Source organism: Hemicordylus capensis, chromosome 4 (assembly GCF_027244095.1).
Source record: "Hemicordylus capensis ecotype Gifberg chromosome 4, rHemCap1.1.pri, whole genome shotgun sequence".
Taxonomy (NCBI): Eukaryota; Metazoa; Chordata; class Lepidosauria; order Squamata; family Cordylidae; genus Hemicordylus; species Hemicordylus capensis.
In genome coordinates, this window is record NC_069660.1 from 161,360,982 (window position 1) to 161,388,264 (window position 27,283).

At 43.5% G+C, this 27,283-nt stretch overlaps 1 protein-coding gene across 2 annotated transcripts in view; it reads left to right on the forward strand.

Annotated features, from left to right (window-relative positions):
- Positions 1–26,100, forward strand: part of RGS5 (regulator of G protein signaling 5) — a 44,983-nt gene extending 18,883 nt beyond the window's left edge. The window contains exons 1-4 of one of the 2 annotated variants that reach the window (XM_053248228.1): positions 12,496–12,628; positions 13,657–13,718; positions 17,791–17,957; positions 19,877–26,100. In XM_053248228.1, coding sequence (XP_053104203.1) covers positions 17,898–17,957; positions 19,877–20,038 — 222 coding nt within the window. In that variant the 5' untranslated portion in view covers positions 12,496–12,628; positions 13,657–13,718; positions 17,791–17,897 and the 3' untranslated portion in view covers positions 20,039–26,100. Of the gene's footprint in view, positions 1–12,495; positions 12,629–13,656; positions 13,719–17,790; positions 17,958–19,876 lie in introns of those variants that run through there. The other variant, XM_053248227.1, reaches the window with a different exon arrangement.
- Positions 26,101–27,283: the final 1,183 nt, after the last annotated feature.

The window sequence follows — 27,283 nt, forward strand, 5'->3', positions numbered from 1 at the left end:
CCCGAGACAGGAGGCCATGGACCAAATCCCCAAGGTCCGTGGCTAAGTCCGCATCTGGGCATTGGCCAATGCCTCCTGAGCACTAATGTCAGGTCTCAATTTCTCTATAAATAATGCTTCCTTTATTTTCCTTCTTTGTAGGTTCCTTTCAATCCCCAAAATAGATATTTTAGTAGACATCATTTGGCTCTCATGCTTTACCCTCATATGCAGTGACCAGGGTTTTGTTCTCTGTGTCTCATGTCTGCTAGATGCTCTTTATATCTATCTTTCAGTGATCTACCAGATTCCCCAATATAGAATGAAGTGCAATCTAAACATTGAATTGTATTTATTGAACCTTTCTTTCCACAGTTTCCTTCTCCTTGTTCACAAATTTCACAATCTTATACATCATACCTCCTATCATATAATCTAGAGTTGACTTACAATTGTTTAAGTGTCATTGGTGCTATACAAACCACATTCACCTTAATTCCCTGTCTTTCCAAGATTCTCTGGGCTTGCCATGTAAATCTATCAGTACTGAATGGTATTTTAAGTACTGGCAAACCCTTAATTAATCATAAAATTAATCTGTAACGTTTTTGTTGATATTCGTTTGAAACGCAAGTGTAAAACAAATTAGTCTGTAATGCAAATGTAAAACATGCACTGTTCTCTTTTGCATTACAAATGCCACTTTATATCCTGTATTAAGGAGGATGAAAATATTAGCATACTTTGCATGAGAGTGGTTCAAAGGCAATTTGAGCCTCACATGTGAAAATGCCTTAAGGACCTTTGGGGTCAAGGAAATGTATGACAGTATCTGATTGACTGGTGTTGGGGATTGTCTGTGTTTTAAATTGGTAATGTTTTATTTTGAATATTGGCTGTATTATTCATGCTGTTTTTAGTGCATATTGTGGGTACACTTTGTTTTCATTGTAACTTTTATTATGTAAATCACTTTGGGACATCATGAAAAGTGATCAGTAAGTGCTAAAATAAATAAAAATAAAAAATCACTCCAGTATAAGTCATTTAGGTTTTCAGTATAGAAAGCTCACCCCATTTAGATGATTATGTATGACAGATCTGCAAGTGGATGGGATTTGTTTCTGTTGATGTATATGGGTTTTTAGGAAACTAGAGAATTTAGGTACCTGTAAAATGCAGATACTGTCTTCTTCTGAACTCTAGCCGTGTGACATTTTTGTGCACCTCTGTGGGTGGCTTGTCCTATGTTTTCTATAGCCTGTGATGTAATGGGTGGGAGACCTGTGGATGAAGATTGGGAGATAGGTGTTGACTGAAGATAGGTGTTCCCTCTAAAATTGTGTCTGCTCATGCATGTACCTGCCTAAGGCTGTCACCTTGTATACTGGTCCTGTTCCCATGCCTGACACGCAAGAAATTTAGCACATTGTTTTTTTTCCTGGCATGGAGATAGAAAGACTGGGGAAATGGCAATCTCTCAATGTTTGTGTGTGAGGCTGAGACTGCTGTTAACTGCACAGGAGCTGAGTTGGGGGGTGGGGGCAAAATTGATCTATTTTCTGCCCTGGCCTTGGAGCAGTGTACAGGCTCAGACTGGCCCACAGGGCAACAGGGCATATTCCCGGTGCGCCCCACCCGTGGGGCGCCCCTGAGCCCTGCTGCACTTGGCAGCAGTGAATACTCCCACCCTTAAGTACCCATTCTGCTCAACATACCACATCCCAACATCCCACAGACATTCCACCGCCCTCTCAGTGGCCCCAGTCTGGCCCTGGCAGTGTCCATGACTCCCATCCCATTTTATCTCACAACAACCTGTGAAAGTCCAAGGTTATCTAGTGAGGCTCATGGCTGAGCAGAAGACTGAACTTGAGTCTCCTTAGTCTACCACTACAGCCCCGACACCTCATTGGCTCACATCATACTTCCTCATGTAGAGGGGGGAAGGAAGCTTGGGGCATGATATTCCAGGCTCTCATTCTGCCTCCCCTAGTGGGTTAATAATCCAGAAACTAGCAGGGCTCAGAAATAATAGTTTAAACAGGAAATTAAATGCCTCCATGATCAATGAGTTAATTTTATAAAAGGGAAAAGAAAACCAGCCTGCCCATTATTTTTAAACTGAGCTCATGATTTTCAGAACTTGTTGTGAGATTTTGCACATGTAAGACTGGCCATAGTACTCCCTTGTTAGTAAGACTTCAGCAGTATATTGACAAGAATTCAAAGAATTGTTTCACAGGGCATATACAATGAAAAACAACAATAAATGTCAGCATCTGGGGCAGAATATTTGAATAGATGGTTCGATTTGAACTTGTTTGGGACCCTCCCGCAAAGCGCTGCTGACTGCCAGTCCTTAATCACTGTCATTTTTATCTGTGAGAAAACAGTCCTCCATCTGCACCAGAGGTAAATCAATTCCAGGAACTGGAACAAAATAAACACCAGTAGTGTCTCATTCTGCTAGGGGAATGGGTGGCCTTAGTGTGAGAGGGGATCTGTACATGGCTTATTATCCCTGAATCTGTTTCCAATTATACCTAAATAAGCTTCTGTAGAGGGCCTGATCTGGAGATTGCCTTGTGATTGGTACTGCTGTTTGTTCGCCTAGTTTTAACAACCATTAGAGGCAAATTAGACAGATGATGCACTTTCCCTTTTGATAGCCATTAGGAACAAATTAGGAAGTGCGTTTCAGAGCTGCTCTGAAGCTCTGTGGCTCCTTCTCATGGTAATAGAAAAAGAAGTCTCATTGTTGGACTGGTGCGCTTTGTGGTCCTTTGTCAGTCAGTGCACAATCAGGCTAACCTTTTTTTTTAAAAAAAGAGAGCATTCTAAGAGCATAGGAAGCTGCCTTCTATTGAATCAGACCATTTGGTCCATCTAGCTCAGTATTGTCTACACATTCTGTTTACCACTGTGCTTGTTGAAGTGAAATTTTTGGAGAGGGAGGTAATATATGAAGTCAGAGGAGCCTCTCTTGATCTAAGAATTGCTGTGCATACCATGAATGAAGGAGCTGAACGAAGAGCTGAATTCTGCAACCTCTACAAATTATGCATTCAGCAAATTTGCATGGCTTCCCTTTTTGTGCATCATTAATTCTAAAACATTTGCTGTTTTGCATAATTTATCCTGTTTTGCTAGACATGCAGAGAACCATGATTTATCAGGACTACTTGAAGTTCTGCTCTTCCTGTCTTTGATATATTTTATTATTTAGAATATTTATATGCTGCTTTTCAACCGAAAGAAAAAGTTCTGCAAGTGGCTTTCATGACAAAGGAATAAGACAACAGTTTCCTGTTGCAAAAGGGCTCACTATTAAAAAACACACATAGGAGAAGGAACAGTCACTGTGAGGGATTTGATATTGGGATGAATTGGGACATTACACCCCCCCACTCTACAAAAATTGAAAGAGCCAATACATTAAATGGTGTCTCTCTGATCCATGAGCTCAGGTTTTAGTAGGCATTATCCTCAACATTTCAAACACATCTTAGCAGTCATGAAGGCCAGAAACTTTTGTTTAAAAAAATGAAAGCTGAGATCCTCAGGAAATTCTTTATCCCCACTTTTCTTCTTTGACAATAAGCTCAAGGTGGGTTGCAGCCACTTCAAACTTCCATAAAACAACAAATATGGAATTCATCGACAGTAATCATTACAATAGGCAATCACTCCCCTACACCTGGCAGAATAAAAAAGGTCTTGACCATTTTTCTAGATGTCCCCAGGGTCTGAATTTGGTGAGCCTTCCTCAGGAAAGAGTTCCACACTCATGGTGCTGCAGTAGAAAAGGCCTTGCTTAGGGATGTGCAGGAAACGGATATTGCATTCTGTTCTGAGCTTGGAATGGAATGCAAGATCCCTGGATCATTCTGTCAGAACAACCGGGAGAGCTGGTTGTTCTGACAGAATGACCCTGTTCTGCCTCGGAATGTTCCGAGTGCTATTTTGGATTCCAAAATGGTGCTCTTTTAGGCTCTGTGCATGCATGGTGACCCTTTGCATGGTGGTGCTGACAACACAAATGGCTGCCATGCATGAACAGATGTCAGAAGAGTACCATCTTGGAATCCAAAATGGCGCCTGGAACACACAGAATGTTCTGACTCGAAATGGGATCATTCTGTTCTGAGCTTGGAACAAGAACTTCACTGGAAGCGCATTCTGTTCCAAGCTCAGAACACTTGAAACAGCCCATTTTGAGTCAAAACATTCCACAGTCAGAATGTCCTGCACATCCCTAGCCTTGTTCTATGTTGTCCTCAAATTAAACTTCAAGAGAAAGCACATGTAACAATGCCTTACCAGAAGACTTCAGCAGTGAAGTTCATATGGAGGTCATTTCAGCCTTCTCTAAAGCTTGTATTCATCCTCTGACTTCTTACCAAGGCACGATATACACAACTGGGTGGATAAACTGAGGGAAGATCTCTTGCCTTAGCTAGTAACCTAAGTTTTGTTCTTAGAATGAATAAGCAAAAGGGGTTGAGGGTTAATTTGAATATGGAATCATGAGGACTTAGCTGTGGAACCTGTTGCTGATGGCTGTGCAGAGCCCTGTAACAAGTTATTACTAATTAATAACAACAACAACAAACAACAACAACAATAATGAGGAAGAAGAAAATGCCTTTGAGCATGTATAAAATAATGTTCTCTCTTCAGTGAGCAGCTGTAGCTGGTACTGGCACTGATGTATCTAGGCATGTTTGAGCCTCTGATAAATCTCAGTTTAGAAATTTAAACCTGAATAAAACCCCATTCCAGTTTGATCAAGAGACAGGGTTATTTTATAATGCTAAGACAGCCTGCAGAATGATTGGCCAACATAATATTTATTTAGTGCTGTAATCACCCCCACTCCCAGGACCTTGCAAATTGTCAGATTAAATGTTTGTTTGGCATCTTTAAAAATAATAATCTGAAAAACTGTTCCCAAGACCTTTTGATAGCACAAAGATGGCTTTGTGGTATCACAAGAACCAGCCAATCCATGTTGTACATAGCTGGTTTCTTCTGGAAATGAGCAGAACAGGCTTCTCCTGAGCTCAGTCTTGAAGGGAACTTTGTGCATCTGACCAAAAACAAGGATAGTGCAATTTCACAGCAACTTGATCACTCTAATGATGTCTGTACACCAGGGGCCCTAGTTGTAGGGATGTGCATGAACCGTGGTTCGTGTACTGGTTCAAATACAAACTGGTTTGTGGTTTGGCAAACCAGTTCATTCCGGTTTGGCCGACCCACAAACTGGTTTAGCAGTTTGCATGTGGCACCCTTAAAAGTAAGTAGCACATGTCATTACCTGCATGCCTGCTGTTCCTTGCAGCTTCCTGCTGTGTGATGCTTCCCCCAGCAACCCATATGTGGCACTGCTGGCATAGACATAGCCTCTGCCTGGGTCATATTTGAACCAGTGCATGAACTGTGGTTAATGTACATCACTACTACTACTAATACTACTACTAGTCATAGTACTCTTTTAAATTTGTTTTAAATAGCCTTTTTTCAATTAAAAGTGCTTCACAGGTTCTATCCTGGTTGCTTCCCATTTTCACAGATAGAGGACTGAAGCTGAGAGAGAGTGAGTTAGCCAAGACTACACAATACAAGACTACACACGGCAGAAGTCACAACTTAATATTTTGATTTTAAGATTCCCAGGTTCATGATCAGCAATCCCTCCTTGAACCACACTGTGGTTGCTTGTCTTTAAAAACCATTGATGAACATAACCTTTTGGAACCAGACAGAGTTATGCCTTAGTGGCTTCCATTCTGCTTGTTAAGTGGCAATGTTTCTTTTCTCCCTGCCCCACCCCATACATTGCCTTTGTTTTTGGTGTTTTTTGTATGCATGTGTGTGTTTAGTTAGTCATTTTAATTTTAAGTCCCTGAAGTCTGAATAAAATTGGATAATCATCCACTTTGCTCTAAGAACTTTCTGGCATGCCTCAGCTGAGACAAAGGAGTCATTCATTACATCCCTTAGTAGGGCGTGGGAACTGGAGAGGGATCTGTGGGAGGGACAAAAACAGACCCCAAAGCCAGGGCTGAAGCAGGAAGGAGAATTTCAGCCTTCAGAGACTGAATGCTCAGGAGATATGGAAGGAAACATATCATTCCCCACTCTGCTCCACTCCATTTCTGTCTGATTTCCACACAGGGCAAACTGTGGGATTTATATAGGAAAATGCTGGAAGAAATGTCCAAAGCCACACTCTTGAGATGAGGATTTGCAAAGCTTTTTATGGTACAGGGTATAAGGGCATGCCAATTAAGATCTCCCCCTCTCACCTGTAAATGCTCTGATGTCACCACATTGTGCATTTCCCCATGTCATGTCATTGGCTGCCTCAAGGAGGAAAATGCATCATGTGAGGATACGGGATAGGTGGTCCTATAAGACATGAGGGTGCCATTTTCAGCAGCAGCAGCCCCGTATCAAACGTAATGTGTAGTTCTGCCCTCCCTATTTGCCTCAGTTTGCTTTGGGCCTGTCTTTAGTCCTATGGGTGGCTGGTATGGAAGTTGTTTATTTTATCATTTAGAGTCAGCAGCACTACAAAACCAGATGGTTTGAGTCATTGGGGAATGGTGTCAAGTGGCTTCCAAGAATGCAAGTTTGGTAAAGTGTTTGAGGGAAGAACCCATTGTCATTAAAGCACATGCTGATTATGGTTTAGCTGAGAACCAGGATGGCCCAAGATACTGCAGTGCCTGAGGTGAGAGGCAAAATGCTGCCTTGCCCCACGACCCTGGTGTGGGGCCAGCCAGCCAGTCAGCCCCCTTTTAAAACTAACCCTTGCAACTGTTGAAAATGTATGGGAGGCATGGAGGAGGGAAGGTTGCTAGCAGCTTCCTCTTCTCTCCTTCTGCTTCTTGCAAGGTTTGCAAGGAGTGTGAGGAGAGGCGCTCCTTGCAAGGTTTGCAAAGGTCAGCTCAGGCCAGATATAGTGAAATATCACACAAGCGGAATGTTTCAAAGGGAAAAGTTGGAAGCAATTTCCAAAGCCACTGTCTTGCGAGGAGAATTTGCAGGATCAGGCTTTTTATAGGATTTCAGTGCCACAGTACAAGAACATCCCCATGTTAAGTTATCTCTCTCACACCTGTAACACAAGGAGCCCTTTCTCACAATCGGTGAGAAAGGGCTACAGGGTGAGTGAGGAGGAAGCCTTGAAATGCTTACCTCCCCTCAGATGATCCAGGCTGCTGGTCTGGGCTCAGAGATCACGCGCCCAGACATTTCAGCTGCTCCTTCAGGCAGCGCAGTATCAGGAGCTGGGGCACGTCATCCTGCCCGCTGGAACTCCTCCTCTGCCACTGGGGCTCCCCCGGAACAACAGAAGTGTGCGGTACATTATGGGGATGCCCAAATGTTGGCTGGGAGCCAACATTGGGCCCGGATGTGACACTCCATGTTCCAATTGCACATGAGCGCAGCCGGTCTGCGCAAGCCAAGGAGGCCTGCCTGTGCTTGCCATCGCCGGGGTGGGGGGTCTGATTGTCTGATGATGACTGGGAACGATGATAAGGGATGTAGTCAGTTGTACTCAAGTCTCAGAGGAAGAGAAAAGGCAAACAATGCATGCTGTGTAGTCTGCTGGACGATGACTGAAGAGACTGGAAAAAGGCACTACAGCTTCCCCAGGATAAATAGCTGTTTCACTAAACAGGAGCACATTTCATCAGTCTCAATTGCTATATTAACAACAATACAATCAAAAATATCACATAAAGATAATTAATATACGTTCCCAATCATCAGACACAGTAGACTCTTCGTCTTTCGTCTTTCTGCTCTTATGCTTTATGAACATACTGGATGCATGTATTTAGACCGGGAGAACAAGAAGAGCTGCTATTGGGAACATGAGCTAACTTAGAGCCATATATTGATGCCAACTTCTGGTTGTTGGGGTTTTTTTTTGCTTCCACTAGACTCTGGGCTCTTAATGGGAGTTTACTACTTACCATTTGTTTATGTGGATTGTATTCACTCATTCATATGTGCTGTTTGTAGATGTTTACCTGGCTGGTTTATATATAGTATATTTCAGTCATACACTTATTGCATATATATACTGGTTTGGGGCATATCTTATATCATGTCTAGTATGTTATATGATTAAATCTTATTTCTGTTTAATTGCCTATTAGATCATTCTGTTCACAGTTTGTTTTTGTTTTTCTCCTTGTGGTACCATTGATTCCCCCTCCTCCTTTTCCCCTCTAACCACTGGGCACATGGAGTAGCAATAAACTAGTGCTGAATGCATAATATGAATGCATCTTATACGATCAAGACAAAAGTAGCTATTTCCAAAGTTGCAGAGTCAGCCTGACCATATAGGCAAACTAGGCAGTTGCTTAGGGAGCCAAGCTTTAAGGGGAGCTGAATTCAATGGAAATGATTTTCCCCCTTTATTTAATATTTTAGGTAAATTAAAAATGCAGATGGAACATTTGGTAGTTCAAAGTACACCTTCTTTCTGTTATCTGACATATTTTTGTCAAGCTTTATTGCTTGGAGTTGCTCATACTTACAGACTGACGCAAGCTCTCCGCTGAGATGATGTCATCGTAACCAGGAAAGTTTTCAGTGGGTAGAAAGTAACATGCTTTATTGCCCCAGGGTATTTCTCTTGCTGTGTCAGCTGGCTGGGGGCCCCTATTGTGTGAGAGAAAACCTGCCAGTCAAAAAAACATCAGTGCTGGATACCTTTTACTTGCTGGATGCCTGCACTCTAGAGAAAACCTGGTAGTCACTGGCCACAGGACAATAGAGCACGCTGCTCTCTATCTATTGAAACCTTGTGTATCATGTCTTGTAGGGCCAGGCAGTGTGAGAACTCACCAGGAGGCTTTTCACACAAGGCTTTTATTCTGAATCCTCTCCTGACTGGAGTGTGCCAGTCCACATATTAGCTGGATTTACCCCAACATCCCTGTGGGCTATCAGGGACCAGGACAGGCAGGACTTTGATTTTCCCCAAATGGAGTCTGCAAATTCTGGCTTAGCCCCAAGTATGTCTGCTTTTAAAAAATCCTCTAGTTTCAGAGACTTTTGAAAAATAACCCGGCGCTCTGTTATGCCCTGCAGTTTTCTCTGTTATGTTTGTGTTGGTCATGCCAGTAAATCCATGTTTTTCAAAACTCAATTAAGGGGAGTTTGACAGCTGTTTGGGGTATGGTCTGCTCTAAGTGATTTGCAATTGCAAGCGCTGGGCGTGTTGTTTGCCAACACAGCACTGCGTTGGCAGAAATCGGGACAGGGATTGGGGCATGGCCACCTAGCGGTGGTTTTTTGTTTTTTATTTTACTTTTAAAGCCACCGCTGAGCAGCAGTGGAGGAGTGGGATGGCAGCGAGAGCAGCGATCCTGCCTCCCAAACGATGAAGGGAAGCTGCTCTGGGGCAGGGCCAGGGTGGCTGGGGCGGTCGACGCTCTGGCAAGTGGCACAACAGGGCAGCAGCGGACTGACTCGGAGTCTCTAGAGCACTCACCTCCACGGCCGCCAGCCACTGAGGGAGGGATGAGCTGGGAGGGAGGGAGGGAGAAGCTGCGAGGGCGGGCGGGTGAAGAGCTCCCATCCTTGGCCCTGTCTGTCTCCAGATGAGGCAGACCGACCGATTTCAGGCTTCTGCGCACACGCGTGTGTGCACAGGAGCCTGAATTTGGCCCGTCTGTCTTATTTGGAGGCAGACAGGGCTGAGGAAGGGAACTCTTCACCCACCCTCCCTCCCGGACAGTCAGTGCAGAGGCGTATCTAAGGAAAATAGCGCCTAGGGCAAGGACTGAAATTGCACCCCTGTCCAAACATTTGACACCCATCTTTCAGGTAATATCTTTACCATAATATCAGCTAAAAAATACACGTCCAAACACTTTCAGGAGAAACAGGTAGTAAGCAACACACACATGCACACACACACACACACACACACACACAACCATACATGTGGCACATATGTGCCAGCGCCTTCCAAAGGAAACGCAGCACATCCATGTGCTGGGCATGCCTCCATAGAGCTAAGCAGTTAAAGCTCTCTTTAGCAAATGCTCTGCCACCTCAGCACACCTCGCTGCAGGTTGCTGCCTCCAAGAAATTCAGGGATGGCTTTTTTCTGTCCAAACAGCTTTTGCCTTAAAGGGAGATGGTTGCAATGGGAAATCCTAGGGGCCCCAAACAATCTGAAATTATCCAGCAGCTTACAATCGGCTTGGATCCAGCAGCCTGATCAGGAAGAAGGTGGAAGTTGCAACTAGCCACAGAACAGCAAAACAGTGTGATATTTGAATCAGAAAAATGGTATATGTGTGTGAGAAAGAAAGAATTTATAACAATAATCTATCCCTGCACTACCGTCACCAATTTTCTGTCTCTGCCACACTGCAAAGGTTTGGTAAAAGGTTGCCCCTGCCCTATCCCCTCAAGATCTGCCTGGCATGCAGAGGGGAAAAATATAACCAGCTAGAGCAAGCTGGCTTCCCTGCAAAGTAGCTTCAGGCTGAGAAAGGGAGAAGGTGCACTAAGGGCCAATGAAATAAATTAAAAAGAGACAAATTCAGTGTGGAGGCAGGCAACAGGCAGACTGGACAGTAAACTTTATGTCTAGTTAATCATATGCACTAGTCAATAAGAATCACAGCATGGCTATTCAATGTGTCTTTTAAAAACAATTGTGCTCAAAGTAAAAAGGGAGTTGCATTGATTTTTTTTAAGAAGACATTCTAAAATATAACTTTTTTAGAAGGCAAGGAAACTTGAGCAAATCTACTTGGGATGCACAGGCAATAAAATCCCGAGTACAACTCAGCTAAATTATTATTATTATTATTATTATTATTTTTACATTTATATCCCGCTCTTCCTCCAAGGAGCCCAGAGGTTCATACACTACATATTTGAGTTTCTCTTTCACAACAACCCTGTGAAGTAGGTTAGGCTGAGAGAGAAGTGACTGGCCCAGAGTCACCCAGCTAGTTTTATGGCTGAATGGGGATTTGAACTTGGGTCTCCCCGGTCCTAGTCCAGCGCTCTAACCACTACACCATGCTGGAATAATTTGCAGCATGTTAACCACTTATTTCAAAAGACAAGCCAATTATCAGTATGGTAAGACTGCACAACACAGGGATGGAAATACATTGCAAATGCAACATTTCTGGGTGTGAATTCTTACAACAGTTCCCCCCCCACCCAAAGCACCACACAAGTTAAAGGCAGGCACTTTCCAAGTTTGAAATCCCAAAAACCTAGTAACATACATTAAAGTTCTGAATATGTTTTGTTTACAGGAAATTTAACCAGAATACAGAATACAGAAAATTGTGGATGCAATTTAAAATAATATTCAAAATAACTGTAACATTTTTATTTTAGTAATATTGGTCTTTAGTTCTAAATAATTTGATCTCTTTTTTCTCTCTCTCCTACTTATAATCAAATTACCATTTTCCCAAGACAAGATTATTACCTAGGTATTAGTTGACTGACAGGTCCGGTGGGAGTTGTTCAGTACCCCTGTTAACTTGGCAAAGAGGCACCTTTTAACATGGTGATTCTCTTTATTTAGCAGGGGGAGAGTAACTGGCCCTATCCACCCCCAGAACAGTACTTCCAGTGACTGTTGCTGGTGTCTATCTTATGTTTCTTTTTAGATTGTCAGCCCTTTGGGGACAGGGATCCATCTTATTTATTTATTATTTCTCTATGTAACCCATCCTGAGCCATTTTTGGAAGGGCGGTATAGAAATTGAATCAATCAAACAAACAAACAAATTATTATTTTCTCATTCTTTTATAATTTTCTTCTTCATATCAACTGGGTTTGTGTTAGAAAGTTATTGATGGGCAAGATCTAGTTTATTTTTGCATTTTTTCTGTATGTAAATGATTAACTATGATAAGTATAAATGTACGTAGTACATACATGGGTACAAACATGTGTGATATATTATGTGTTATTGGACAAGTGGATGGCTCAGAGGTGTAATCTTTATCTTACTTTTCTATATTAATAAAAAGTATTTTTAAAAAATGAAATCCACAAACCTTATAATCAGATGGCTTGAGAAATATGCAGATAAAGACAGAGCTCTGTATAGAGAATTAAACAGCATGCGAGTGAATATTTCCATTTTATTCCTTGCCTCTTCCTCCCACACTTCAGTTTTGCCAGCTTACAAGGTATTAAACCAGCATTGTCTTTTTAAGGGATGTTTTGTCCACTTACTTTTATGCCATTTAGATCTGTTTTTTAAATGACTGAGTCCATTGACAACAACTTTGCATTCTTCTGACTCCCTAGATCAGGGGAAAAACTAGACTAGGGCCTCGCAGAGGCCATTTGAGCATGTGCAGTGGTGATTTTTTAATTTTTAAAAATGGCCACCACACATACTCAAATGGTCCCTGTGAGGTCCTAGGCTTTGCCAGGTCTCACAGAGGCCTTTTGAGCATGTGCGGCGACCTCCAAAATGGCCACCGCACTGTAGGCTTGAACAGGCCTGAAAATCAGACCGGAACGGGCTGTGGCAGTGATCTAAGAGGCCGGCGGGGGAAGGGGAACCTTTGCAGACCTCCCACCCTGCGGCCCTTAGGAAGCCCCTCGAAGGGGTCACAGGTTATTTTTTAAACAAATAAATAAATTTGTGAATTGGGGAGGGGGTGGGGAGCAGCATGGCACTGGCACCTCCCCAAGTGGCGCCTAGGGCACGTGCCCTGGCTGCCCCACCCTAGATTGCCTATGAGTCAGTGGCTGGCAGGAATGAGTGCTCTAGAGACTCCTATGAATCAGTCCCTTGGCCGCTGCCCTGTTGTGCCGCTTGCCAGTGTGCCACCCACCCCAGCCACCCTGGCCCCTGGCCCTGCCCCAGGGCAGCTTCCCTTCATCATTTGGGAGGCAGGAGAGTTGCTCTCACTGCCATTCCGCTCCACCGCCACTGCTCAGCGGCAGCTTTAAAAGTTTTTTTAAAAGTGTCTAAGTGTTAAAAAATGGGACAAATAGAGTCCATTAGGTGTGTGTGTCTATGTGGGGGGTAAACATTATGTGATGAAGACAGTCACTCACAAAGGCAAGGGTTAAGCGTCCTGCTGTTTGATACAGCTGTTTTGCAATTTGTTATGCTGGTCTTGTTCTCTTAGCTGTCAAACTATTTTTAAAAAGCTCTCTCCCTTCTTCCTCTGTGCTGTGATTTGTGATTGGTTGGAGGGAAAACCTGGACCAGGGAGGTGCGAACGCACAGGAAAAATATCTGCCAGGGAGTCCAGGGAGAAGCCAACAGCTATGTGAACTGTCATTTTAATCCCCCAAAGTAAACATCTTGGGAATCTGCTGTGAAGCAGATTCGTTCTTCAGATACCCCAAGGCATACAGCCATGTGCGAAAATCCTCCAGGGCAACTAGGTGGAAGTCGAGGTCAGATTAGAAGCCAGGGTCAGAAACTGAGAGTCAGACCCACACAAGAGAAATGGGAAATCAGGTCTAGTAAAGCCAGGAGATCGTGTATTTTATTAATCCTCTCTCACTGCGAAATCCAGGTGCTGAAAAGATCTTCCTCCTGTAAGATTCTGTTTTATCAGTGATAATTTTCTGTTTCACTAACTTTCATGGATATGTTTACCTTATTTCTTTCTCCTTCATATTTTCAGGCCTACTCCAGAGGAGGCTTGGCAGTGGCGCAACTCTCTGGAGAAACTCCTTCAAAATCCCTGTAAGACTCTACTCAAGAACATCCATCCTATTTGAAGTCCTTGGAGGAGAGGCAGGATACAAGTCTGATAACCAATGCAGTAATCAATTCTGAAGCTATTCCCACAATCAGTAGAAAGCAGGCCAAGGGAGCCTATCCCACTTTCTACTGATTGTGTGAATCACCGGGCTTGCGGGCGAGCCCGGTGGTTCCAAGGTGGCTAGCCTGCCTAATTCCCCCTCCCCTTAAATGAGGTTAATGGAGCGAGTGCTCCGTTAACCTCATTCTTCTTGCTCATGTGCTGCCACAGTCTGCGGCAACACACAAGTAGACCCCCGACCTGGAGGCTGCAGCCAGCCTCCTGGCCTCGGGGGTCTCTCCAGAATGCCCCAGGTGCTCGCACGGGACATCCTGGAGCTTTCGGGGGCTGCACAGCCCCCAATCCCCACAGTCCCCAGCGGCTCCGTGACGGAGCTGGTAGTTGTGTGGATGGCCAATCCAGCTGCCAGGGCTGCAAGCATGATCGTTTGCAGGGAGAGCAGGCTAAGCCCACTCTCCCCAGAGAGCCCAGTAAGGCGCTTCACATGAATCGTGTGAAGTGCCTCACAGCCTTACGAATCTGAGTTTCTGATAGAAACCAAATGATACTTTGATTCAAAGCAGAAACATGGAGGGATCCAGGAATTCAGATAGTAAAGTGTGAGACTGTTCTCATGAGCAGCCAAGACTGGGCAACACTGTCCAAAACCAGACTTGGTTGCCTGTGAGAGCGGCTGGGAGCCACACAGTTCTAAGTGGCAAACCTGCCTAGGGAGCCCATTGTTTAGCAGAGGTTAAGTGTGTGTGTGTGTGTGTGTGTGTGTGTGTGTGCACTCTTAATTTGGGCTAACTGCTGATGCTGACACAGGATTAAGTTCCCGGCCACTGCCAGGGGATCCCCATGATGCACCACACACTTGTGTGGTGCATTGTGGGATTTCTGGGAGCTGGACAATGCATCCTGGCCCCTGTGCTTCTGTGATCCCTGAGGCAGTGGCAGACCATCTGGGTGTGTGATCCATGTGTCCAGATAGTCCTCGGAGACTGTCTGCCAGGAAGGAAGGCTTTCACAGCCTCCCCCATTGCCCACCAGCTAGCCCTCTCACATGATCGTGAGAAAGGGCTCTGTCTGTAGTAACGAAATGTAACAGAAAACAAAATGCCTGAGTGTTTCCAGCATGCATGAAACACATAAGCACTTACATCCATCCTGTGTGCAGGAGCTGAATCCCAGCCACAAATCAACCAGAGGAGCACCTGGAAACAAAAACAACTCCTTTCAGCCGCTACTATAGTTCTCAGTTAGACTCTATGGACATGTCTACATCCCACACTGAAACTAATTTAACAGTCATTGCCTTGGGCTGAGACAGTCACCTGTGGAGTGGAGGTGGGGAAGTGATGCTGAAATAGTTTAGTGGAGGAACAACGCAAGTCCCTCTCTTTACCACCTAGATAGCTCCTATGACATGTGATAGTAGAAGTGTCATGATCCCAGATTGTGGAACCCTCCAAGTATGGGATGAGATGGAAATTCCATGGTAAGAGAGAGAGTGGGATGCATAAATGACAATGACACTTTGTATGTAGTCCGGAAACTTCAGTTAGTTTAGAATGCAGCAGCCAGATTGGTCTCTCGGGCAACCTGGAGAGAACATATTTTTCCTGTTTTGAAACAGTTATACTGGCTGCCAACATGTTTCTGGGCAAAATACAAAGTGCTGATTATTATCTTTAAAGCCCTGAACGGCTTTAAAGCCCTGAACGGTCCGAGTTATCTTAGAGAGCACCTTCTTCTACATGATCCCCACCGCACGTTAAGGTCATCTGAGGAGGTCTGTCTCCAGTTACCACCGGTTCGTTTGGTGGCGAATCAGAGGTGGGCCTTCTCTGTAGCTGCTCCTGGGCTGTGGAATGCACTCCCAGCAGAAATTCGCAATTTGAATTCTTTATTGACCTTCAAGAGAGCCCTTAAAACCTATCTGTTTGGCCTGGCCTTCCAGAGTTTTTAAATAGTTTTAATTGTTTTCATGCTGTAACCTGGTTTTCAGGGTTTTAATTGATCTGATTGTTTAATTGTTTTTAAAGATGTTTTAATTGTTAATTGGTGTTTATATTTATATTTCTGTTTTAATCGTTATTGGTTTTAATGGTTCCTGTTTTAATTGTAAACCGCCCTGAGCCATTTTGGAAGGGCTGTATAAAACCTAAATAAATAAATAAATGAATGAATAAATAAATAATAAGGCACAGGGTGATCCTGTGCCACTAGGAGCCCTCACACTGAATGAACTAGAGGAACCCAAACCAGTACCCTCGCCAAGCCCCAAGAACACAACCCTGCCATCTTCCTTCAACTGGCCATAGTGGGGCCCCTCCCCCACTAGAGCCCCCACAGCAAGTCCTTGCCCAGCAGTCTGCTGGAGAAAATGTTCCTTTTTGTTGTCGCACCAAGCTCCCGTATTCCCTGATTGGCTCTGGCTGAGGTCCTAACCTGTTGCCATCAGAGCTGTTGAAGGGCCTGTGCACTCCTGATCTCTGCAAGGGGGTTGCTGTTGTTCAGCCGGGAGCAAGATAGAAAGGGGCGGGGGTGGGAAATTGCCTAAACTAGCCCTCTGTGTGATCAAGTGTTCATGTGGAGGGCCCAGTCCACACTGGAGGCTGTGTGAGGCTGGCAGGGGTTTGGTCACCCCTGCTAACTGGGCAAAGAGGCACCTTTTAACATGGTGATTCTCTTTATTTAGCAGGGGGAGAGTAACTGGCCCTATCCAGCTCCCAGCACAGTACCCCTCGAGTGACTGTTGCTGGTGTCTTATGTTTCTTTTTAGATTGTGAGACCTTTGGGCACAGGGATCCATTTTATCTATTTATTCTTTCTCTGTGTAAACCGTCCTGAGCCATTTTTGGAAGGGCGGTATAGAAATCGAATAAATAAATAAAAATAATAAATAAAAACCCGAATCGTGTGTGCAGTGCTCCCTGAGAGCTCGCAGGGACATTGGGGTAAATCTGGCCGATATGTGAACGCACAGCCAGAGATGTACCCAGAGGTGCACCTAGGTAATTTTGAAGCCTAGACCTAAAGGCCTTTGGAGCCCCCCTCACTGCAAGTTAAGCATCATCCACCCCACCCCACCCCACTCACCATGAAGCACACAGTATTTTTTAACGCGTGGGTTCTTGAGGGCACAAACAGCAACTGAACTCATAAGAATGTAGAAATATAAAACAGGTATATTTATGCAAATATGCATTAAAAGAAATATTTCAGCATGCAGCTTAACATATTTAGCATAAGATAAAGAGAGCCAGCATGGTGTAGTAGTTAGAGTGCTGGACTAGGACCAGGGAGACGCGAATTCAAATCCCTGTTCAGTCATGATACTTGCTGGGTGACTCTGGGCCAGTCACTTCTCTCTCAGCCTAACCTACTTCACAGGGTTGTTGTGAGGAAAAACTTAAGTATTTAGTACACCGCTCTGGCCTCCTTGGAGGAAGAGCAGGATAGAAAATGTAAATAAATAAATAAATAAATATTTCTTTTCCCACTCCCCCCTCTGTCTCTAAAGCAGAGGTCTTGCCCGGTGCAGGTCACAGTCATGTTTGGCTGCCCGGCGTAGTGTGGGCTGGCAGTGTGGCATGGTGACCACACTACCTGGGACAGACTAAAGAGGATTTGGGGAGCCCCCTCAGGGTGTGTGGAGGCCCTGGACTTTGTCCCGGAAGTCCAAGGGTAAGAGCGCCTCTTTGCACACCCTTCATTCCAGAGGAGATGCAAACTAAAAGCCCTGTGTGAAAGAAGCCCTGGTGACTATTGAAAGCAATCCTGAAAATTTTAATGGCTGATATAGTGAAAAAGTAGCTGGAGCGAGCAGAACTACCTTGTTCCTGCATAGCCAGAATAATCTGAAAATATACTAAGGAAGCTGGACAGTAGGAGTGAGTACTAGAGTGCATTTTAAATATCTGAGACCAAAGCTTTGTCTTATTTGCCCTGTGGTTCAAAAATCAGACTTGCAAAAAGCGGAATCTTCCCTAATTCTTTTCTATACAGATGGACTTGCCAGCTTCCAGAACTTCCTCCAATCCGAGTTCAGCAAGGAGAACATTGAGTTCTGGATTGCTTGTGAAGACTATAAGAAAATCAAATTCCCTGCCAAAATGGCGGAGAAGGCCAAGAAAATCTATGAGGAATTTATCCAGAGTGAGGCTCCCAATGAGGTCAGTTGGCATCCTTGGAAGGGTATAGGGGAGTAACAAGTGCAGCTGGTACTACAACAGACTTGCTAACTCCATGGGGTTGTTGTTGTATAACCTGTTCCAGTGAACATGTGGAGCTGCTGGCTCTTCTAGGAAGGAGTGTAGCTGGCATACCAGCTGAAGTGGTGAAAAGGCACCTCTGTTCATGGTGGCTACTTGAGCATCCAGGAACATCTCATTCTTTAGTTTTTATTTTTATAATTTTCAGTTTTTAGCTTTTAAAATAACTTTTAATTTGAACTTAAAACCGAATGTGGTTTTCAACCTGAATTTTAACTTGCTTATTCAATTTGGTTAATTTTATTACTTTTATCGTATATTGTATCTATTTTATTGTTGTGAGCTGCCTTGAGCAGTAGTGTACAGGAGGGGCAGGGTATAAATATTTTAAATCAATAAAAATAAATAATAAATTCAACCATAGGAACCTGCCTTGTATGGAGTCAGACTGCTGTTCCGATTCTAGCGTATCTATGCTGATTGACAGTGGCTCTTCAGGGTTTTCTGGAGCCTTTGGGATTGAGCTTGAGGTCTTCTGTATGCAAAGCTGAAGTGCAGATAGTACTGTATGGTGATTTGGTGTTGTGGTGAAGATTGTAGCTTTATTTCCTGCTCTTAAAGTGATAAAACTCCCATGTTGCACATTTAGTTGTACAGAATAAAAGTAATATTTAAATTAGAATGGCCACTGCCACTTAGAGCAGACAAAACTGGCCCTGATCGAGCAATGTTCTGACTCCGTATAAGGAAACAATGTGTTTTAACTTATGTAGCAAGAATCCAAAATCTTACAATAGTGACACACACAAAATAAAATTTGTCATCATACTGAATTTGTCTTCCGGATGTGGAATGTGTTTTGATCCATATTCATTTTAGCTGCAATGTATTTGAATTATTTTCTTGACTCCATATAAGCAAAAGCGACCAGCTTCAGAGTTTGCTCCACCGTGACAGGTATTCCAGCTTCCTGTTATGGGGGAGTTCCATACCCCTCTTTTCGGGACCTCAGGCAGAGGTTATAAAAACAAACAGTTTTCCCGGAAACAATGGACGCTCAAACAAATAGGACACTGGATAATAATGGATTTCATTTATATTAAATAAATGAAGATTTAATGATTTGGCCAAGTGGGGCATCCCCACATTTATTTATTTATTTATTTATTCATGAATGACACATGACACTGGCATGTGCAGAGGCCAGAACCAGGCTATGCTGGAGTGCTGGGCCCAATCCAAAGAGGAGGAACCCCACCACCACCCTCCTCCTCACACTACAGGTGCCTCTATTAGGGTTTTTTTTTAAAGGTATGCAATGTCCCCCCACTTGATTATAAAGGGATTCTTTATAATCAATTCCCCACTTGATTATAAAGGGATTCACTGGATTCTCCTTTGCAGGCATGCCTCATCAAACCACCAAACCAGTTCCAAACCAGTTTGGCCCGATTCAACACTTGGACCAAACCAGGGGCAGGTTCGACTTGAACTGGCTCGCAGTCCGGCAGTCTGGTTTGAGTTTGGCTCAAACTCGAACCGAACCGAACTGCTGGAATCAGTTCATGCACACCCCTAATAGGGAGCCAGTACTGTTCTTTCTTCTATGCCTCACTTCCTAAGCTACTCCTTTGTCTTAGCATAAACACGACTTTTTCCTGGACCTGAGTACAAATGAGCACCAATCACTCTATGCCAGACACCTCACATAGGGGTGTCTAGTGGGGTCCAAACCATCAAAAAATGAACCTCCGTGATAATCCTACCATGAATCTTAATTGGAAACACATCATTACCTTCTCTCCTGCTTTGTATATCATGCATGAAGGAATGTGATTGTTCCGAATCTCACAGGTTACCTTTTGCTTTTCTCTTGCCAGGTGAATATTGACCATTTCACCAAATCTGTGACCATGAAGAACCTGATGGAGCCATCTGTGAGCACTTTTGACCTGGCCCAGAAGAGAATCTTCACACTGATGGAGAAGGATTCCCTGCCCAGATTTGTGCGCTCCAATATATATCTGGAGTTAATCAAGTAGCAATTTGGCAGAGCTGTGCAAGGAATTGGCACTTCCCTCCTTAAGGGTCATTGCTTACTCTGTCTGTAATCAGTATTTATCTTGGTAGTTGCTTTGCTTCATATGTATTCCAAGTTGTTAAAGGCTGTGTTGCTAAAGTCCTGTCCACACTGCTTTGGGGTATCTGTTGCTCCAAATGTTTCCCTTTTACCATTTTCTCCCCATTTCTGCTCCCCACTCATTAACATCACTGTTAACATCACATAGATGGCCATCCAGTCTCAAGGAGGCTCTAGATTCTTCTGTCCCTTTGAACTGAGCAGCCCAGATTGATGAATATTCTAGGATACACATATCTGTTTGAACAGTCTGTCCTAAGAGAATTAGAGTTTTGAACCTGCAGTTATCATCCCATTATTACATGCCAAGCACTGGCTGAATGGACACATAAGCAAAGATAAAGGAGGTTGTGATGTTTCTTTAAAAGGTAATGTGCTCTATAGAATAAAGGATCAGACTCACATATGTGATCCTACTATCTCTTGTAGCCATGTGGACAGTCAAGACAACATGAGAGCCCAATTCAATGTGACTTTAAACATGTTGGTTGATCCCCGAGTGTTGGGTTTTCATAAGCAGCCAGCATAGGACCTTTTCATCAGAAGGTGCCTTTGGGAAAGGAAGATTTAGATCTCCCCCCCACCAAAGTCCTGATCTGGAACACCCTCCCAGGGCCTGTTATTTCACCCAGGAGGGAAACCATTGCTGCCAACACAGCAGCTTCCCTCCAAAGATTCGTAGCAGCTGCAGAACCTCCCGATCTGGATTGGGACTGCAGCAGGCAAAAGGTTAAATCCCCTCCCCAACACTACACCCCTGATATGTATTCCATATACCCCCTGCTTGGTTCTATTCTTTTAAAAAAACTTAGACATGTTAAAGTTGCATTTAGTTTGGCCCTCACCTATAAGCGTTAAAAGGATGTGTCTCAGCCCATAGGTACCATTTGCTTCTAACTGAGGTCTGTTCACACACTACCATGTCAACACTGGGGCGGTTCCGATGAACAATGGCTCCATAGCAGCCCTAGATGTGATAATGTCAGGGCTGCTGGCACGAATGCACCCTTGCCCCCCGACATCACTCAAGGATGTGCCAATGCGACTGTGACATGTCCTTCAATTGCATGTGAAGGGTGCCCCTCACACACAATTAAAGAACATGCCGTGGGTTGGCACATCCTTGAGTGACACTGGGATGGGTGTGCGCGTGTTAGTGGCCCTGATGTTATCACATGTAGGGATGCTCTGGGGCTATTTTTCAAACGAACCAACGCATTTTAACTTTCAGAAAGGTAGTTTTCCTACAGCAGTTTCTTCTGGCAAATATGTTGTTTGAATACACCCTTGTTAAAGTGAAGGTGGGCATTTTCTATACCATAGTGAACTAATGAATACTAATCTTCAATACCAGGAAGTTTCTCAAGTTCTCGGTCGCTTGATGGGTCATGTGTTGTGCAGACCTCCTCTGCTGTAAAGAAGGCCAAAGAGACACGAGTCATTTTTCAGACAGTGGCTGATGATTCTCTGGCACATTGTGCTGGAGTTAAGAGAAGGGATTTGCAATGATGCCATCTAGCAGTGACTAACACATTTCCATTTGAAGAGAGAAGTAAATCCAATCATTCCCACCCAAACAGTGTGACTTATTTAGCAATCTAGGCCCTCATATCTGCTTTCATTTCCTGCATTAGATGTTTCGAGAGAATAATTTCCATAATGGCCCTACATAGCCTCCAGTGCCTTTGCACAGCCTCATGTAATACTCCTGAAGTGTTCTTTTCTCTTCACAGTTGTGTGTGTGATTAAAATACTTGTGGTGAAGTTTTGTCCTCTTAACCCTCTCTGTAGCAGGTCTCCTAAAATGATATTTCAGCCCGTGCCTTTAGCTTCCTGATTAAAAGGTTACTGGAATACATGTAATACCATCTTCTAGGAATTTCTTCCTGGGTAGAGTACATCGAAATGAATGGGAAATGCTCCTGAATGCATGCAGTTTCTTCTGGCAAATAACGTTGTTTGAATACACCCTTGTTAACGTGAAGGTGGGCATTTCCATATATTCAGCAGGGGAGAGGGACACACATCCAGTTCCCCATCTCAAACAGATGATCAGTGCTCTTCAGAGTAACTAGCCATGGGCTACAGACGAGTGAGAGACCTGGCTGGTGGATCCAGTTGGTGGAGAATTGTGCATGCATTCAGCATCTGTTTGTGTGTGCACAGGGCTGCTATTTGGATCGTGGTGCATGAGCAGAAGGACAGCAAGGCCGTATGGTTTGCTCTTTTGTCCAGCACTATGTTGGAACTTGGCATGGTTATCTGCAGTGCTCTCAGGGCTGTCCTTAGGGCATGGTGAGGAGGGCGGCTGCCCTGGGCCCTGCTCTTTTAACCCCCATTAGAATTAACTGGAGGGGGGCCCCACACTGGCTGATTTGCCCCGGGCCCCACACCCCGCCAGGGCTCTCTAAGGACAGCCCTGAGTGCTCTCATCCCACTTTAGTCTGCTCTTGTCAGCTGAGAGGCTTCAAGGACAGGGAAGGTTGGAATTTTGAGAGAGAAGTGTTGAATGTACTTCTAATATTTCTTAGAAGGTTTTTGAAATGAAAATTACTTAACTGTTTGCTTATTTTCCAAAACTCTCACGCAATTGCTAAGATGCCAATATGATCCCAAAATTTAAATCCTTTTTTTGTTTAATTTTTGCAATCAAACACTAACCCTTTCACATTTGAAATGAAATTTCACATTTCTCACATTTCAGAGAGCTGTGGCAAGATTTAATATTTTTCATATACATGAAAATTTATATTTTCAAATCTAAATTTTGCAAATCTAAATTTTATAAATGTAATTTGTGCTTAAAAGATTTGTTGAGTTCTAGATAAACACCACAGGGCGGAGTTAACAGGGTTACTAATGCACACTTTTAAGATACAGATAGAATGATTTCTCTCCAGACAGACATGGACATCTCATAGGTTAAAGCCAGTCTCAGCCAAGATAAGATGTGCTTGTCTGCTTTGATTGAAAGCGTTTCATCTCACTACAGTGTGCAGGTGACAGGTGCCAATACTACACAAACAGATGTTAATGTCTAGCCTGTCCTGACCTGTGTTTTCAGCTGATTAATTTTCACAGGAATGTCATCAGGAATGTCATTCTCTATCACTCTTTATAGATAGGGGAAACGAAAGATGAATTATATGCTTTTGCATTTCTACCATTCATTACAGTGAAGCTTGCACAGGGAGAATTTCCTGGGAGATTGTGCCCAAGCCCTATTACTTCTGCACAGATACAAAAGTAGAACGTAAATTAAGGTCCATCAAGTACAAAATGTTTATAAGCAGCCCTAATAAATATGTAACATTTCCCCATATATAGGATTGTCAGTTCTAGGAATCTGACTGAACGTTTCAGGGTTTTAGCCTAGTTTGCAGGAACTCTTGGGAAGGACTCAAATTCTACGGTGAGAGGAGAGAATGAAGGGAACAGACTGATTTCCACTTCGCTTTAGAAGTTTTGCCATTTGCTCAACCCCGTCCTCGAGGCAGCAGGCACAGTCAGGCTCTGCTTCCTGTCCCAACAGGTGTGGCACCTCTGCTGTCCCCAGGTAGCACCCATTTCCACTCTGCCCCTCCATCCCCCTGAACTGCCAGGCACTTAACTCTCAGGCTCCCTGAGGCTCCGGTCTACCCAAAGGACATCACTACACAGGAATTACATAGCTTTTCAAATGTAGATTTGGTACTATTAAATGTACCTAAGGCACATGGAGGTGGGAAACTCTCATCAGCTTGATTGTCATCTCCAGTTTTCTTAAATTGCTCAATAAACAATTTCTGCTCCTTTAAGTTATTAATACATACTGTTTGGCCTTTAAAGAACACATCCAATTTGAAAGGAAATCCCAAGTGGTAACTACTCTCAGACGGAGTTGACATGATTTAATAATATTTTTCTGGGGAAAGATCTGACAGTGGGTGATGATTAATTAATCCCGGGGTCTGATTTCGGCCAATGGCTTAGCCTGGGCCATCAGTCTTCTCCTAATGTGTGCATTTGCTGGGGATATAACTTTGTGGGAAAGCCTGGCTTATCCCCAAGGATCCTTTTTTGGGAACGCACTCTTCCTAGAGATGCCAGTAACACAGTCCATCAAGATGTTTCTGTCCTCAACACAGCATTTCCAGTTCCCGGTCAGTTGTGAGGAATGAGAGAGCCTGCATAGCGGCTGCTTGGTGTGGGCCTGTTCTGCATCTCTAGTCATCTCTGAGGTTATAAAAAGCCTGTTGACATGCTTAACGCACCACTCCAATCTCTTGGATTCTGAAAAGAGACCCCAGAGAGATACCCTGTGCCATGCAGTGAAACAAATAAAGGCTTAAACAAACCTACTATGTAAGCACACTCCTGAAATAGTTATACTTGGTTTCCATGCAGCGTAAACATATAATGATGGGTGAGAGCTGGCTTTTCCAGGGGTGGGGTGAGGACTTTTGCAAATCGATTTTTATTCACCCCACCCCACCCTACCCCAAGCAGACATTCAAAAAACCTTTTCATCCTGAGAACAAGGGTTCTGTGTGGTGTTTTTGTGGATGTTTCTCTGGATGGGAGATAATATACGGGGCCAATTTCTCTCTAGAATGGGAAATATTGGCTGACATGATGAGGAAAATGACTCAAAGTAATCTCATTGAAATTAAAAGGACAAGTTATTGCCTAACCTGGCCTTTTAATTTCAGTGGGACTACTTTGAATAATTTCCCTCACATCAGCCAATATCTCAAAATGGAAAATATTGTCTTCCAGATCTAAAAATGGAAAATATGGTCTTAGATATGTTTTGTCTCTTGAAGGAGGCTCAGGGCTTTGGAGTCCTTTCTGATGTCCAGTTTGCATCAGAACATGATATGGATGGGGAGCCAATCACACTGACTGTCCCTGTTCATTATTACATTCCCCCCATTGGCCACTGTAGATCCTGGCCCATCCTGAGTAGAAAGCAATTTGATTGGGACTGGATTGTGTTGCATTCAGAGTAACCTGGAGAAGTTTGGGTCAGTTGTTGACAAGTCAAAAATCTCCTCTTTTCGGAAATGGCCTGGATTAGTTCAAACTAGGCTAGACAAAACAGGGCAGGCTCAACGTCTTGAGCAGCTTCAGCCTTTTGCCGTCTAGAACTGAAGGGAAATACATAGGAAAGAAAGAGGGGCCCTGTCCAATGTTTTGCAGAGTAGTTTCCACAGCTCCTGTGGGTCTTTCCCCTCACAAATAGAAAGCAGTGATTAGAACTGGATCAATGGTGGTTGGGTCCAGTCAGTCATCTAAGGATGGAACAGCAATCCAAATCTAAGAGATCCCCTATGCAAGTGTTTCTCAAGTGAACCTAGTTTATTGCAAACCACTTCATACCATGGAAATTCTGTCAAACATAAAACTTGCAGTATTTCTGATAAAGTTCAGGAGTGCGACATACTCACACCCCACTGAATTTTTCCAGCATGCAAATAAGCAGGGTGGGAAATGCAGAAATATTGTTTATTTTGGAGCCTGCTACAGAGATAGTGATATTGTGACTAATTTATCCTACTTTTATTATTAAGTGATACATGTTAGTAGTACTATATTTATGTTCATTATATTTCTCCATTATTTCATACAGGGGGATGTTATGTAAATGTTATGAGCAGAATCCGCACATGGGAAATGTTATGGGCAGAATCTACTTAAAACTTCTCCTGCACAAGGCCCATTAGAATGACATCTGTGCAAATTGTGCTCTTCTGAGAAGTCAGTATTCCACTGGGGCCTGAGCAGGAGACATTCTCAGTTGGTCTTGCCTTCTGATTGTTTTGTCTGAGTTCCTAGGGTTAGTATATATATTATATATATCAGAATGCAGTAATTGTGATATGAATTGCACATAGACTGCATGGCTGCAAGTCATGGACGCAAGATGAGAAAAGTATTTACTCAGCATTTTATCCACTATGAAATAAAGTGTGTCTCACTGTTCCTTGCCGGGCTTGTTCTTTTGTATGGTATTGCTGGGCTACTGCCTTAAAAAAAATAACACCTGCAAGATAAGCAGTCATAGTGGATTCTAGAATCCACTTTGTTCATTCACAATCTTTTTTGGTGCAAAATGATGAATGAACATAGAAAGAATCCACTCTCAATTCCTACCACAGAATCTGCTCTCAGAACACCTCAGACATTGAAAACAACAAAACCAAGTGGTTTTGTGGGTGGTTGGCACCCTATGTGCACTATACCACAACCTGCTCTGGGCCACCCTGGTGTCCCCCAAGTGGAGTTTTAAGGCTGCTGAATTCCCCATTATTCTCTAATTGGGGGGGGGGGGGGAGGTTAAAGACGCGCAAACTTCAATTTATTTTTTTAATCGCCCCTTTCACCAATTTATTTGAAAGCTGGGTGGTAGCAGGCACCCATTGGGGCACTATCACCTGACCCATTCTTCTGCCTCAGGAACCCCTTTTCTGCCCCGAATCTGCCACAAAGACATGCCAACTTCAAAACATTGTTAAAAACACCCCTCTGCCCAATTTATTTGAAATCTGGGTGGTATATTCTTTGCACCTATTGGGCACTATCACCCACCACAACCCGCTCTGGGCTACTCTGGTGCCCCACATGTGGAGTTTTAAGGCTGCTGAAATCCTCATTATTCCCTATGGGGAAAAGCTTAAAGATGTGCAATTTTTTTTAAAAAACATCACCCCTTTGCCCAATTTCTTTGAAATTTGGGTGGTAGCTTCCACACATTGGGCACTACCACCCAACCCACTTTGGCCACAAAATGAAGGTCTGAATCCCAATTTTTCCCCAGATCAGAATCTGATTGATTTGTTTTGTACCCGAATCTGGTCAATTGAGCACAGGGGCGATTTGTTCTGTCTACAAATCACGCGAATCAGCCAGATTCAGGGACAAATAATTTTGTACCCAAATCAATTCACACATCCCTAATGTTTTTTAATATTTTTAATGCTTTAATTGTTTAATTTTTATAGTATTGTTTTAATTTTTGTGTGAATCGCCTTGGGATTTTAATCCCTAGATTTTAACAGATTTTAATCTGTTTTAATTTAACAATAAATAAATATCCCGCTTTAGTTCAGGGTAGTGTATGTGATTCTTCCTCCCCACTATTATCCTCATAAGAATCCTGTGAAGT